Genomic DNA, 16,973 nt, shown 5'->3' on the forward strand with positions numbered 1-16,973 from the left:
CATTGCAATGAACTTGATTTTGAGGAACGCTGATGCATAAATATAATATATAATAATTAAATATGAATGTTTGTATATGTATGTTTAACAATTTAACAATGTTAACTCCAGTCCCCAGTTCGAATCCCAGCTGAGCAAAGCAGACATGTTTCTGATCGCTAGTAAAAAAGACACTTAAGTACTTTTGTACTAAAGAAATACTGATTAATAAAATTATCTGCCATTTTCAACATGTTTGCTGTGACATTTTTATTTGTAGAAAAATTTATTTAGAGTTTACAATGGTAAAAACGTCTTGTATTGCAGGAACTATATGACAGGTATTATTTATTGCCTACTACTTCAATATACTCAACTTTTGTCGTAAAATTTCATTTAAGGCACAGTGTTCAAAAATAATCAGAATGGATAATCTAATGTAAATTATGAACTCTGCCTTGAATTCTATATTATACACCATTTAGTTCTGCATCTGGAATTTGATTGGTTAAGCGACATTCCACAACTTTAATGGTTAGGCCTGTTTGATTCAAGGTTTGCAAGGTCATTTTGATAAACACAAAAGAATACAGTTCTGTTTAACATGCAAATTGAATGTCCTAGTGTTGGTTGTATATTATCTCAGAGTTGATTTAGAATTAATCCAGCATTATACACACTCGATTCTGTGTTGGTTTAATGTTGATTGAGTGTTGATTTGCATTGATTCAGAGTTTAATGCGTAATTCATTGAATCGGCATTGTTTCACTGTTGACTTATCCTTGATTCAGCTTTGACTCAGTATTTATAGTGTTGGTTTAAAGGTGATTCAGTGTTTCCGTGAGCAAACTGTAAAAAGGAGTATGACTGAATATGATTACAATCAATATTATTATTCAAAATTTAGAATTGAGTAAAAATTAACCAAATGAATTACTTAAATAATGATTTTGTTAAAACACAACCAACACCATTAGATCACCTTACATTTGTTCATCTAGCTGTTATAATTCACATATAACAGCCAAACAACATCTAAAGTTAATGATTTAAGGGTCAAGAGCCCAACTAAAACACACACTGATCACCATAATGGTGACTTAAAAATTACGGTTTTCTCCTTCAGTGACTCTGCTTGTTATCATCAGGCGTCTTCAATGATGGCATTAAATAAAGAGTTCTTAATTCATCTTTGACGTCAGTCTGTTTTTCCGATATTTTTGTTTAAAAAAATATGTAAATTCTACTCATTTTAAATGGTTAACTTTTAAGTAATTGATTTGGTTAATTATTCCTCAATTCTAATTTGTTAAATTTAATTAATAATGTTGATTGTAATCTGTTTCCTCAATTTTATTGATTATATTTAACACATTCAGTCGTATTCGTTTTTTACAGTGATAATAAAACATGTAATAGGCTATTTGTGTGCCATTGCACAAACAACAAAGTTTAATACTTTGGTACAGCATGTAGGATATTTTTCATATTTAGGATTGCAGTAGGATATTTTGCAATCCTAAATATGAAAAATAGTAATAATAATGTTTTTCTTATGCTTAATTATACTACACAGTATTGCTCCTGTAGACCTCAATGAATGTGTCTGAAATTATGATTCATACAGAGCTGAGCATGTCTGTCGGCAAACGATCTCTACTTTGACCTATAGTGAACATGTCAAGACATGACTCTTGTGCTCTGTAATCTGAGATGGCTCAGGGGAAGCACAGGAGTGGTAATTACTGGGCAAACATCCGCAAGAACAACCCAAACGCTGTCCTCCCAACACACCTAGTCTACCATTAGTAGCCTGCCCTCTCACCTTATTAGCCATGGTTGTGGTACACAATAGAATAGTTGTAAAGTTTTGTAGTTATTGTAACACTCTATTAAGCGGAAGACAAATACTGCCGAGAAAAGGGAGAGGGTGTAATTTGGAAATGACAAAATCAGCTTTAAACTCGCATCAATTGCATAAGCACCATGTCTAAACGTGTCAAAACGTGCATTTACTAGTACAGTATAGGTCACTACTCCAACAATGTAGTGGATTCTTTTATCCAGAGCAACTAAGAGTGTGATTATTAAAAGTTCAGTCTAGTGATTCAGTAGTTATTTGTCCAACAATTAAGTCGTCCATCAGAATGGTCAACAAAGTGACTTCTTCTTCTAAGGACCTAGAAGGGTAATTTGACTCAGTTGACCCGTCTTGCATGTATTTGGATTGAGAGGAAACCAGAGCACCCAGAGGAAACCCCCACGACACGATGAGAACATAGAAACTCCACACAGAAAGGCCTCCAGCGTCCAGGACTCAAACTGAGGACATTGTTGACGTAAGGAAGCGTGCTACCCATTAAACCACTGAGCTGGACAATGAGATCTAGTTAATTGTATCTTTATCCAGCACAAATGAACACTACAACGCCTTGGCTTTGTGAGACTCTTAAAGGGATAGTTCGCTTTGAAATGAATTTCTGATATGTTTTAGTTTACCTCAAGGGCATCCAAGATGTAGGTGTCTTTGTTTCCGCAGTATTTTTAAATTTTGATACGTTTAGGGTCAAACCGTTCTTGTCTGTTAGTCATATAATGGAGGTCTATGGTCACCACCTCAAAGGGCATGCACCGAGAAGTCCAAATTAAACATGATTTAATGACTCATAAATGTAAGTACACATTGATGGCCTAAGACACGAAACGAGTGGTTTGTGTGAGAAAATGAACAGTACTTATATCGTTTTTACCACAGCCACGTCCAAGTGTTCTGCGCAAGTGCGGAACATAACGATATAAATACTGTTCGTTTTCTCACACAAATCGCTCGTTTCGTGTCTTAGGCCATCAATGTGTACTTACATTTACGAGTCATTAAAATCATGTTTAATTTGGACTTCTCTGTGCATGCTCTTTGAGGTGGTGACCATAGACTTCCATTATATGACGGATAGACAACAACGGTTTGACCTAAAAATATCAAAATTGAAAATACTGTGGAAACAAAGACACCTACATCTTGGATGCCCTTGAGGTAAGCTACAACATATCAGAAATTAATTTCAAAGTGAACTATCCCTTTAAGACTGACTAGTTGTCCAGGAAACTGAAAAGTTATTTTTGAAATGATGTAGTTTGGAAATACATTTCAAAGTATTTCCAAACACAAAAATGACTCAAACCATGTGGAAAATCAGGCAGGAGCCTTCTAGTTACAAGACTTCCATGACACCATGCTATACTCCCTTTTCATAGCATTTACCAAAACTAGGAACATATTGCCTTACTGACTGTCACAAGCAAGTCCCTTCACCAACTGTCTTTGAATGGGACACTGTGTACCTAATGTGTACATGCATAGCAACATGAAGAAGACAACACAGACCACCTTGTGGAAAGCTACATTCCAAAGAAGCAAATCTCCAAATGTATGACTACACTGGGCACATTACAGCTGAACAAAGACGCTTTGCAGGCCCTGGAGGCGCGCCAAGAGCATTCAGAAACCGCTAACAAAGAAAGGTGTGACAGTAATAACCCAAGAGGACCACCATCCCTCAGAGGGTCTAGACTTACATACTGTAAGTACTGTCTGAACACCCACACCCGCTCTACTGTCAATCGTGTTTGGTTTGCTTTCACCTAAAAGCATCTATTGAGGTTTAACCATTTGATAGACATATTGTCCTCAGGCATCAAATCTTATGTTCATGTTTTGTAGTCCCAGAAAACACATTACACAGCTGTAGGAGGATGGAATTCTTTTGTGCAGAGTCCAACACACATGTGACCTAATTAGGCCTTGCCTTTACAGAGCGCTTCCGTCTTCCCCCGCATGTATCCAAGCACAAAGGTCCAGTGTATGCGCCCACTCGCAGATATGTAGCCTGTAGGCCTTGGCACTGTAGCAGCTACTGTTGTCCCTCATGAACTTGTCCATCAGCGTGAAGGGTTGACTCTATGAACTGAATGATCACCATGTAGACAATAAACAAACTGTTACCATGTAAACATTTATCAAATGACTCAATTCTTACAAAGTGCTGGTTAACAGCAAATTATCTTTATGTGTTTCTGTATTGGATACAGCATAAACTTGGGCTCATGGCAGGAGGAGGAAGGAACCGGCGAACATCTAATGTAAGGTTTTATTTATAAAATGAACAAACAAAATGATGGACGACAGCCGCACAAACATAAACAAAAATGTAAAGTCTTGGCTTGGTCTTAGTCCTCTACTCCTCCTTTTATCCATCTGGAGCTCCTCCGTGAGACTCGAGACTGGTGTGGCGTACAGGTGACGCTCATTAGCACTTGTGACACTGTTCCGTTCCCATGGCTCTCTGCCCCGCCCTGCTTGCCACATTGATTTTGCAATAACCTAAAACCAAGCAATCATGATTGAGATGCACTAAAATAGAACTTGTCTCCTAACCTACAGCTTTATTTGACATTGTATTGCTTAAAACTAGCAATCACTGACTCATATGCTCCCAAATAACCACACCCAACCTCTGCCTGGAGGCCTTTTCTACATTCAGTTTCCATGAACATTTTACCAACATAGGTAGGTTGAGTAAGTCTCTTTTGTTTTTCTTTAACCAGATAAGACAGCAGACCGGAAATAATGCACTTTTATTCCACAGGCCTGCATTTACTCGGGGAAGTGAAGGGGTTTTTCAGACATTACACACTTTTTACCATGTCACAACAAGCCCAAGCACTGCTTGCTGTGACAACAAAAAGAAAACTCCAACCGCAAAGACCTTTGAACCAGAAAATGAACTTGAACTTTTTGCCCAAATCTTATGAACAACACTCACCATCCCAAAGCAAGGGTTTGTGGGTAGTTGACAAGTGATTGCAAGGGTGTTTTGGTGGGCAGCTGCTAAGGTGTTAACATGTTAGCATGTTACTACGATGTTCTGAGTTTTGTACTATGTTGTTGGTGAAAAATGATACGTGTGAGACAAGTAGCATATCCGAATTTATAGTATAGATTAAACAGTTGACAAAAACTACTCAGATGACTCACTTCCGGTAGAGGTCTTCACCCGAGACCCGTCGGCCCCGTACCCGACCCGGGACCCGTACGGGTTCGGGTCTATATTTTAAATGAGCAGCCGGGTCCGGGTCGGGTCCGAATCTATTACTTCGGGTCCCGGGTCTGTTTAACATTGTGTGTAATACCAACGCATTCTCATCCTTTAGTACAATAGCGCTGTATAACAAAACGGCGAAATACTACTCACATGGCACCCGTTATCGTTAATATAACACGCGCTGAGAACGGGCTGGTAATACACGCGCGATTGGAGTGCAATCTCAAGCGCGTGTCATGTTTCTATGGCAACCAGAGCAGAGCTTCCGCCAAACCGCTTTGCATTTTCTCCAATGTTTATAATAATATAAATGAATAAATAATAATGTTTAATCTTAAAGTTTTGGTGGTCAGATTCAGACTCAATGAAGAGCAGGGAGCACAGATATGATCAAGCTGAACTTGCGATCGTTTTTATAGTTCAAAAGGGCAAACAGTTAAAATGCGAGTTAACTCGAGTCAGAATGTGCATGTGTGCAAGGCTGCATTTTTCATCCATCACCGTGACATCAAGTGGACTTTTAAAGCTGAAATAATGAGTGGATTAAGCTTGGAATAACGAGATGGATAGAACTTTCTTGTCGGTGGATTGTAATGCGTCAGATAACGTCAGAGTGAGACGACGGCTACTAAAATTAGGTAAGACAAAAAGTTTTATTTTTCGCAACTCGTGTGAAATAATATGTGACAATCGGGTCCAGTCGGGTTTGTGTCTTCCTGCCGGGTTCGGGTCCAGTTTTCAAATAATAGACGGGTCCAGGTCGGGTCCGGGCAGTATGACATTTCTCGGGTCTGCACGGGTCCGGGTCCAACTTTTGAAATTAACGACGGGTCCGGGTCGGTTCGGTGTAGCACATTACGGGTCTCTTCCGGGTCGGGCATGAATTTTTGGACCCGTGAAGACCTCTACTGAGATTTTGAAGGGGAAAAGTGTAACCACGAGGCCATGGGAGAGAACTGATGCAGGTAGGTCAAAAGATAATGACAACATGACAAATGTAGTACATCCAGATGTCAAATTTAGTATAGAATATGCTTTTCAATTAATGAAAAGTTTATTCCTCATCAAATGAAGCATAGTCAAAGAATATGCGCTTTAAGTGAATGCTTCTACTAGCATATTGCTAATGTGTGTCTTAGTGGTTGTTAGCATGTTGCCAATGCGTTTTGAGTGGTTGTTAGCATGTTGCTAATGTGTTTTGAGTGGTTGTTAGCATGTTGCCAATGTGTTTTGAGTGGTTGTTAGCATGTTGCCAATGTGTTTTGAGTGGTTGTTAGCATGTTGCTAATGTGTTTTGAGTGGTTGTTAGCATGTTGCCAACCCAGATAGCAAACTGACATTGAATCAACGTGGAAATATGACATCGAAACAACGTTGATCTGACATTGTTTTGCTCATCGAATTAACGTTGAACCAACGTCAGACGCGTCATTCTTTCAAAACTAACGGAAAATCAACTTGAAATCAACGCGTTGTTTCAACGTTATGAAAGCAAACCAATTTTCGATTTTCATTTAGCTTTGAAGAATGCCGCGTCTGACGTTGGTTCAACGTTAATTCGATGAGCAAAATCAACGTTGTTTCAATGTCATGAGAGACGTCGTTTCCACGTTGATTCAATGTCAGTTTGCTATCTGGGAATGTGTTTTGAGTGGTTGTTAGCATGTTGCTAATGTGTTTTGAGTGGTTGTTAGCATGTTGCTAATGTGTTTTGAGTGGTTAGCATGTTGCCAATGTGTTTTGAGTGGTTGTTAGCCTGTTGCTAATGTGTTTTGAGTGGTTAGTGTAACGGAGGCCAGCTAGTAGTTGCTGTGCGAGTAAACCTCACTCCCCGATCTCAATAGGCGCTCTAGCGACAGACGCTAGAGGCTGCAGTCTTTAGCCTCCTAGTCTCCGCCTGACTCTCATGCCGGAGACCCGGGTTCGAGGCCCGCTCGGAGCGGGGCGAGTAGGACCTGGGTGTGAGGGGTTACATTAGCATGTTGTCAATGTGTTTTGAGTGGTTGTTAGCCTGTTGCTAATGTGTTTTGAGTGGTTGTTAGCCTGTTGCTAATGTGTTTTGAGTGGTTAACATGTTGCCAATGTGTTTTTAATGGTTGTTAACATGTTGCCAATGTGTTTTGAGTGGTTGTCAACATATTGCTAATGTGTTTTGAGTGGTTGTTAACATGTTTTGAGTGGTTGTTAACATGTTGCCAATGTGTTTTGAGTGGTCGTTAACATGTTGCTAATGTGTTTTGAGTGATTGTTAGCATGTTGCTAATGTGTTTTGAGTGGTTGTTTGCCTGTTGCTAATGTGTTTTGAGTGGTTAGCATGTTTCCAATGTGTTTTGAGTGGTTGTTAGCCTGTTGCTAATGTGTTTTGAGTGGCTACATTTAACCACGTCGACACATCTGCCATCTTAGAACGGTCAACATTTCAGATGCTGTTCTAACTCACACTAAAAATAAATGAGTTTTCCAAGATGGCACAACATTATGCAGTATCTGGTTGTAAAACGCATATTTCAGATTCTTAAAGTGGGACAGGTGAGAATGAATGAGTTTACCTAAATCATCTGCTTTCAGTCTTTTGCAGATATGAATAATCATCCATGCATATGCTATACAGTAACTACCCAGACAGCAAACTGATATTGAATCAACGTGGAAACGACGTCTCTCATGACATTGAAACAACGTCGATTTTGCTCATCGAATTAACGTTGAACCAACGTCAGACGCGGCATTCTTCAAAGCTAAATGAAAATCGAAAATTGGTTTGCTTTCATAACGTTGAAACAACGCGTTGATTTCAAGTTGATTTTCCGTTAGTTTTGAAAGAATGACGCGTCTGACGTTGGTTCAACGTCAATTCGATGAGCAAAACAATGTCAGATCAACGTTGTTTCGATGTCATATTTCCACGTTGATTCAATGTCAGTTTGCTATCTGGGTAGGTAGCCAGACACACAGTCAACTTACCGTAGGCGGACCGACCTTGACAGTCCCAAAACATTTGAACAATCTTTGCAAAACTAATCTAAATGCTTTCCTTATTGTGTGTGCGAATGAGTCAAGGAAGACAAAGCAACACGTCGAAATGTAAAACTTTACTGTGGTGCTGTAATTGCAACAATCGTTAACAAACAGTGAGCCATTCATTTCATTCAGGCAAGATAACTGTACTGAGTGCTCTGTAAAAAAAAAAGGAAAAGGCAAATGAAAAATGATTTTTAAATTTCAATGGGTTGAACTATGGCTCAAGAGCACAAGCATCATTCAAGCACAAATTTCCTATATGAATCCTGCATTGGAAGCTTTGCACTTTGACCTTAACAGTTCCCCACTAAGGGGTCAATTTACGACACAATAAAAACCTTGAGTAGAGAAAGCAATATGATGCTCTACTGGACTTGCTCCCAGAAAACCTGAATGAACGTGTTCTTAAAAACAGTATGATGACATACAAAACAAATCAAGTGAAATGATCAAATAAATACATTCTCAATTTCAAATATTTACACTTTCGATTCCCCAGTCACGCCTTCCCCTTCGAACGCATCACACTTCATCGGAGCAACATCAATGAACCGGAACGTCCCAGAAAGCCTCGCGTGTCTCTTTTGGGACTGACAAACCAATGCCATGAATATGAACTCCTAAGGGTGTGTGTTCACATGTTTGGCTCGATTAAAACAAACCCTGGTGCGATTGCTCTGTTAGTGAGGTTCATTTGAATAAGTGTGAACGCTGCCATCCGAACCCTGGTGTAAAAGATGGGTCTTGGTTCACTTCCAAACAACCTTTGTTGTAGTTCGACTAGTCTGTATTGTGTTCATACGTATTTCAAAGACATGTAAACGAACCAAAAACAGGACAGAAAGCTCAAGCATTTGCCAACCAATTAGGTTGTATCCCTATGCCTTTAGATTTGGTGTCGAAATGCCAATCTGAACGCTAGTCCGGACCAAACGAACCAAACTACAAGTGTGAACCCACCCTCAGTCTTATGGCTGATTGATTGTTCTGTTATCATAGTGCTACCGTCAATTCTTCATCTAAATCTACACTACGCATTTGGTGTCGGAGCATTGTTTTCCATTGTGTCGTGTACAATCAAGTTTGTAAACATGTACTCTTCTTTGTATTGTTCTATACAGAAACACTGTTTTGGTAAAATAATAAAATGAGCAAATTTGTGTGGTTAAAAGCATAAAGAAATCGCACTGGCGGACTTCACTGACTTATCTTTTGTTTTTTTCCCCCTTTTTGGCATCAGTATTAAGGCCCGGTGTATAAATGGAAGAGGAGTTTGTCGGTAACGCACAGACACACAAAAAATGTGACACAAATGGATGACCAATATTGCCAAGAAACAGTGCGTAGGGAAGAGGGAACACATCAATTGACAAGAATGGCAGTACAGTATCTTACATCCACTCTTAAATGATTATCCGTCATATGAATTAAAACAAAGAGTCTCTGTCTCTCTAATTGAAGTGCTTAGTGCTTGATGGTGGGCTACGGTTGGTAGCAACATCACGGTGGGGCATTCAAGGGGCTGTGTGATGGTGATAGTTTGGCTGTGTTTATTGCTAGGCAACGATTGCTAGGCGATGGTCGCTAGGTGAGGCATCTCAAGTGAAGACGTAGTTGATGAGTAGCTGAAAGAGCAACAGCATGCAGAGGATGAGACAGTGGCGGCCGCTCAAGGACTTGCTCTCCTCCTCCGTCTTGTGTCGCGCTATCTGACGACCCAGTGCACTCAGGTTTCTAAAGATACAGGGATCACGGTTAGAAATATAGAGTATGTATATATATAGTATTTCAAAGGGTGTACTTGCCTCTGTATGTCTTGCTGTGTTTTCTGTATCGCTGCTACTGAGGCCTCTATGAGAGCGATGTCCTTCACTTCTTTAGTACATCTTCCACACTGGCTCAAAAAACCTGATGACGTCAAGATGAGACACATAAAACAATCTGAAGTCTTCAATTCTTTTTTCAAGCATTGACTTGTATTAATAAATAATAAATTGACATTTTAAAATACATTAATATTTTTATTATAAATATTTATTTTTAGTTATTTTTAATTATTTGTTTAATTTTTTGTTTAATTTGTTTCATATAATTAGATATATATTTTAGAATAAATATTTATTTTTGTTTTTTAATAATGTCTTTGTTTTAGAATAAATTATTTATTTATATATATTGTTTTTGTTTACTATAATTATATATTCATAATTAAATATTTGTTTCTATATATATATATATTTAATTTCACAATAAATATTTTCTTTGTCTTATAAGAAATATTTAATTGAGTTTTTGATTAAATATATTTTTATAATAAATTATTTGTTCTTTATATTTTCATTTTATATTTATTTTTGTTTAATTGAATTACATATATAATAGTAAATATGTTTTTGTTTTATAATAAATATTTATTTTTGTATAAAATTTTTTTAAAATAATTTATTTAATTATATAATTATAAAATATATATATATTGTATATAAATATATATATATATATATATTATATACACACACACACACACACACATATATATATATATATATATATATATACACACACATTTATTTGTTCTTCATACTTTATTTTTGATTTATTTTTGTTTAATTTAATTACATATGTAATAGAAAATGTGTTCTTGTTTTATTATAAATATTTAGTTTTTGTTTTAAATATTTTTTTGAATTTATCTAATTATAATAATTGATTTGTTTATTTAGTTTGTTTAGTATTTATTTTCGTTCAGTGTAATTTTATATTAATAATTAAATAAATATAAATAAATACTATATATATATATATATACATACATACACACACACACATTTTAATTTTTAACGTTTAATGTTTTATTTTAGAATATATTTTTTATTTTATAATATCTTTCTCTTTTCATAACAAAAATGTTAAAATACACATTTATTGTTTGGGATATTTTATTAAAAAAAACATTTTATTTTATTTAATTTAGTCAGTTTTATTTGGTAATAAAATGTATATATTTATATAAATATTTTATATTTAAATAGATTCTTTTTCTATTTTATTTAGATTTTTATCTTGTATAATCACTTAAATATATAAGCGATTTAATCAGTTCTTTGTTTTACTTCATGTTCTTTTATCTTGTTATTTGCTAGTTTTCTTAAATGGTCAAATAGTGTATCCATATTTTAGACGGGCGTTTCAAAGTTGCGTCCAAATTATATTTGTAAGTCCAACTAGTTTACACTAATATACAGCAAAAGAAGTCAATGATTACTCCTTTATAGCCAGCGGATCTGAGAAACGTCCAAATCTGCCTGGATTCCATATATTTGAAGTCTTTGTAATAGTCAATAGTCAGACTCACAAACTATTTGAATTGCCGTAAGCACGGTTCATTCACCTCTTAACACCTCTGTTTGCTTATGGCGTGTGTGAGTGTGCCGGGACGATGACTTGCCTTCGTTGTCGGATGACTCGTGGTTGGGCTCTGGTGTGGTGCTGCTGCTCTCTGTGTTCTGACTGCAGCTGGACGGCTGGCTGCTAGACTTCCTGTGTTTACCATTCACCCGCAGCTGAGAAACACACACACACACACCTGTCGAGTCAAACACACCCTGAAGGCCCATCGACTCACCTAAAGGAGCCCATGAAGAATCCTCCTTCAGAAAACGCTAGCTTTCCTGTGTGACTCACCTTCTTCTGTCCGGCCCAGTTCTGGCTGTAGGAGAAACTGTTGTGTTGACGCTGGGATTTCTCTTTCGTCTGGATGATGCCATCTTTCTCAAACTGTACCAGGCAGAGCTCCGGATCCCACGGCTTAGTGCTGAGAAAGCAATCGTAAAGAGCAGATTATCAATTGTGGAAATGCTGCCAAATTTGGGGATTTGTAACCAATGGAAATTAGGGTATTAGCTTTAAATCACATTATTTTTCTGCAGCGTTCTCATTAATAAGTGGCTCATGGTGAACGTACTCAGCATATTTGTAGTGCCACTCATTAGTGTCGGCGTTGAGAGTGAAGAGACGTGGGTTCCAGGGTTTCTCGCTCCTCTCTCTGGCTTCCTGTCGCTGGGCTTCTTCCAGGACAAACTTCTCCTGGGTGGCACTGTTCTGGTCTTTATCGGTGATCGCCCGGGTCACGTGCTGCCACAGCCTGCAGGGAAATACACGATAGAAGCTCAACGTCTAATAAAAGCCATTATTGGTTAGTCACAACGTATTTTTCACCGCGCTTTGACGCTGCAATAACATAACCCGGAACGTTTAGGTCAGTTTGATTGACAAATTCTCTGGTGATTTAGAGGTCAAGATTAAGATGGTCTAGGAAGAGATTTGTAGTTTTTATCAACAGGTCAAGGTTTGGATGGTTAGCATGAACTGGTGACTACACCATCTGGGTAATAAAAAAAATAATAATAAAAAAATAAAAAAAATTTCTCCATTGGCAGCCAAATGACTCCAAATGACTACATTCTTGCAAGCACAATATAAATTAATAATATTTCATTTTATTGCCGCATGTTTTACCTGAGCTTGAGTTTGTGGAAAGCTCTTGAAGTCAAATAGATTCATTGCTTTTATTCCTCAACAAAAATTGCATAGAAATATAAAAATAATGCCTATATATTTTTGTTATCAATTTATAAATCACCATATATTTATCAATTAAAGTGAAAAAAAAAAAAACAATAAAAGAAATAATAAAAGAAATACATATATAAAAAACAATCGTAAAGCTTTATTTTAGTCTTGTTACACGTCGCATGTAGTTACTGTAGTACTAACTATAAATTACGCATAATTACATGCTAATTAACTAACATGTGGTTAATTATTATTACACAGTACTTAAATGCAAAATTACACAAACACACACACACACACACACACACACACACACACACATATATATAGATAGTGCAGATTTTTTTGTACATATATATATATATATTGTTTTGGTTAAACTTTATCTTAAGGTATCTGTGTTACAGTGTAATTAAATATTTTTATTTGTTTAATTTATATATATATATATATGTGTGTGTGTGTGTGTGTGTGTGTGTGTTAATGTAATTTTGCATTGTGTTTATTAGTGTTTATTTGTTTAATTTATATATATATATATATATATATATATTATAAAAAGGTTGTATTATTTAAATATTTGTATTTGTTTAATTTATATATATATATATAGATAGTGCAGATTTTTTTTGTATATATATATATTGTTTTGGTTAAACTTTATCTTAAAGTATCTGTGTTACAGTGTAATTAAATATTTTTATTTGTTTAATATATATATATATATATATATATATATATATATATATATATATATATATATATATAAATTAAACAAATAAAAATATTTAAATAATACAACCTTTTTATAATATATATATATATATATATATATATAAAAATTAAACAAATAAAATATTTAAATAATATAACCGTTTTATAATATAGTAATATAGTATATTATAGAATATAATAATTATTTATAATAATAATAATCCAATATTTGTATACAAGAAATTATAATTATTAATATAAACTTGCATGCATACAAAAAATAAAAACAAATAAATCAGCTTAAACAATTGAGAAATATAGTAAATAACAAATAAAATAGCATATAGACAATCCATTTTGCAGCCCTTTCTTTCCCTATTGTCTGTTTGTGAAGGAGAGTTTTTGTGTACCTCTGAGACTCGAACGCCTCCTGCTGGTCCATCTGCACCACCTGTCTCTTCAGCCTCTGTCTGCGTATGTCTGGCCCAGGGTTCCACAGCACCTCCTGCTGGCCCGTCTTCTTCTCCGTCAGGTGCACTTTTCCATCCTGAGGGAAGATGTGGATTCAAACACACCTGTGAGATCATGTGCTGTCAGACACTGTGATAAGCAATGTTCTTTCTTTCTTTCTTTCTTTCTTTCTTTCTTTCTTTCTTTCTTTCTTTCTTTCTTTCTTTCTTTCTTTCTTTCTTTCTTTCTTTCTTTCTTTCTTTCTTTCTTTCTTTCTTTCTTTCCTTCCATCCATCCATCCATCCATTCATCCATCCATCCATCCATCATTTAAGGGATCTTTGTACCATTAAAACTTTCTGGAAGTTTCATAACTTAAAACGTCCTCATAATTAAAACAAAGTATTTATTTAACCGAGCTCCAAAAACGAAAACGTCTTGTTTTGATATTGCTGGATTTGTGATGTCACACATGACTGCCTTAGTTTAGGGCTGAAACGATTAGTCGACACAGTCAACAAAATCGTTGTTGTCAAGTAGTCATTTGATCTCACGTGACCTAATGTAAGGGCCTGCAATATTGCGATTTGACCACTACGGCGCTGTAGCGCTAGAGTGTAATGCAGCCCTTTACAAATGCTATTGCGGTAAAAGAAAAAAAACAGCGCGAATTATGACGGAGTGCAAACGAATCCGAACTAGCAAGGTTTGGGAAAGTTTCACAAAACTTAAAACCAAGAATGCTGTCAAGTGCAATACATGCAAGGCAGAACTTGCTTTTCACGGGAGCACAACATGCATGTTGGAGCACTTAAAGAGTAACTAAACCCTAAACCAACTTTTTTTAGTTAATGATCTGTAAGAATGGATCTTTATTAAAACCAGTCATTGATTCAAGTAACTTTTTTGACATTTGTGTATAAAGTGTTTTATTTCTACAATATATGGTGTAAAAACGTCTTAGTGCTGCCCTCTTCAGGTTGAACGGTGGCAACTGCAGTTGAATGGATTCTCATCCTTTAGCGTCATAGGTGACGGTATATGACAAAACGGCGAAATACTACGCACATGGCACACGTTATCGTTAACATCTCCAAATAACAAAATAACGATTAATCGTTCTAATAATCGTTAGATTAATCGATTATCAAAATAATCGTTTATTGCAGCCCTAGAATAGTTCCATCATCACATCATAGGCCCCGCCCACTGGCGTTCAGTCACATAACGTCTGACATTATCCAACACTGCATGTGTGCAAAAGCGAAAAGAATCCATTGTAATAATCACTGATGCTGTCTATACAGCTTGAGTCCGTCGACAATAGGACAAATGGAAGAGAGGAAGAGAAAGTTCGCTTTGACACGTCCAGTTTCAACAGCTCATACAGACTTTAGAAGGATCCCAGCGTCGGAAACAAGCGGATAGTTTATTTTAACGGTGTCCTGGATCGTGTCGGAGGATTATATACGTATGTAAACAAGGCACAGTTTAATGGAGAGTCTGCAAAGAAGCTTTTGCTGAAAGATGAAGATCAAACTGTACTGCAGCGGCATCACAAACCATAAAAGTGATTTGATAATGCTTAACATTTTAAGTGAACCTAAAGGAACATATTTAAAATAATAATAAAAAAATTTATACATGCCATGACCCCTTTAAAATGTATTATTTCAAATATTTACCCAGTGGCCGTCTACTGTAGCCAGAACGTCATCCCCCATGCGTATCTTTCCAGAAATCTGGTTAACGTTGCACGAGCTGCCAAGAAAAGGCTGGGGCGGAGAGAAAGACAACAGTTGTAAGATTACGATGAAAGAAAATAAATGAAGTGTCATTGGTGAGGTTTAGAACTCCAGAATACCTTCAATTTGAATTCAAGTTCTGTATAACATTGTGTTTTTTCACACTCAATTGTGATTTTCCCACCAAGCTCCAAAGTCATTGTACCATACAGAATACCTGTAAGAAATTCACAGTTTCTGTTTATTAATGTTTCCTGAAAACATTAACAGTTTTGTCATTATTCACTCACCTTAATATCATCCCAAAAAAAGAACTCAAATACTATAATATGGTTTTGGAATAAAATGATGGCGAGTAAATAATGATATTATTATTATTATTATTTATTTTTTTTGTTACGATTACAGTTATTCATTATTTATGGGTGTACTACTCCTTTAAGCCATAATTCAAAATTCAGCATGGTTTAATTATGAAATTTAGATTCAGATTGAAGTCCATCACCTTTACAGTGAGCGTATGGCATTGTGATGATGTACTCTTCATCTCGGGGCAAAAACAAGAGCCTGGCCTTTCCATCGAGTATCGCAGACAGCGAGTTCCCTTTAAGAAATGACATTGAGATTATAACCAGTCTCAAACAAGAGAAGCACAAAGGTTGTGTGTTGAAATCTCTGTGTGTCTGTATTTGAACTTCAGCATGAAATTTACATACCATAAAATTTGGATTTGGCCAGAATGCTTCCACTAATACAGAATCCATCTTTCTTATTGCTGATGTAGAAGGCTGAAACAGGAGGGTGATGAGAAACCTGAAAGTTCAAAAGTGAACTGCTTATCAGACGAGCTTATCGGTTTCCATTGCCAACAGAGATTGTAGTCATGTTTACAATATATGCACAGCAAGACAAATGTCCTCAATGCTGTTCATTACATTAAGATTCACTAGAAAGTGTCACTCGTTTTAATATCAGTATATTGTTTTTAAAATGTCACTTGGATTGATACCTTGGATTTAAAGGGACACGCAGACTTTTTGGGACTTATTCACCATATCCCCCAGAGTTAGATAAGTCCATACATACCTTTTTCATCTCTGTGCGTGATGTTACTCTGTCTGACGCACCCACCGCTAGCCTAGCCTCACTTATTTGGGATTAGTATGCTAGCTGGAGCCATTTACATCCAGTCTTTGTGCTAAGCTAGGCTAGCGGTGGGTGTGTCAGACGGAGTTACAGCACACATGGAGATGAAAAAGGTATGTATGGACTTATCTAACTCTGGGGGATATGGTGAATAAGCTAAAGTCCCCAAAAGTCGGAGTGTTCCTTTAAAGGAATAGTTCACCCAAATATGAAACTTGTCATTAATTACTCACCCTCACG

General features: G+C 36.4%; 1 protein-coding gene across 1 annotated transcript in view; it reads right to left on the reverse strand.

The window, feature by feature from the left end:
• Positions 1–8,159: 8,159 nt before the first annotated feature.
• osbpl5 (oxysterol binding protein-like 5) overlaps positions 8,160–16,973 on the reverse strand; it is a 70,523-nt gene continuing 61,709 nt past the window's right edge. The window contains exons 13-22 of the mRNA XM_039663161.2: positions 16,304–16,400; positions 16,093–16,191; positions 15,707–15,804; positions 15,528–15,617; positions 13,803–13,939; positions 12,068–12,247; positions 11,788–11,917; positions 11,552–11,666; positions 9,909–10,011; positions 8,160–9,837 (exon numbers count right to left, since the gene is read on the reverse strand). Of these exons, the coding sequence (XP_039519095.2) occupies positions 9,702–9,837; positions 9,909–10,011; positions 11,552–11,666; positions 11,788–11,917; positions 12,068–12,247; positions 13,803–13,939; positions 15,528–15,617; positions 15,707–15,804; positions 16,093–16,191; positions 16,304–16,400 (1,185 nt within the window). The 3' untranslated portion in view covers positions 8,160–9,701. The remainder of the gene's footprint in view (positions 9,838–9,908; positions 10,012–11,551; positions 11,667–11,787; positions 11,918–12,067; positions 12,248–13,802; positions 13,940–15,527; positions 15,618–15,706; positions 15,805–16,092; positions 16,192–16,303; positions 16,401–16,973) is intronic.

Source organism: Pimephales promelas, chromosome 25, assembly GCF_988280905.1.
Source record: "Pimephales promelas chromosome 25, fPimPro1.hap1.1, whole genome shotgun sequence".
Lineage (NCBI taxonomy): Eukaryota > Metazoa > Chordata > Actinopteri > Cypriniformes > Leuciscidae > Pimephales > Pimephales promelas.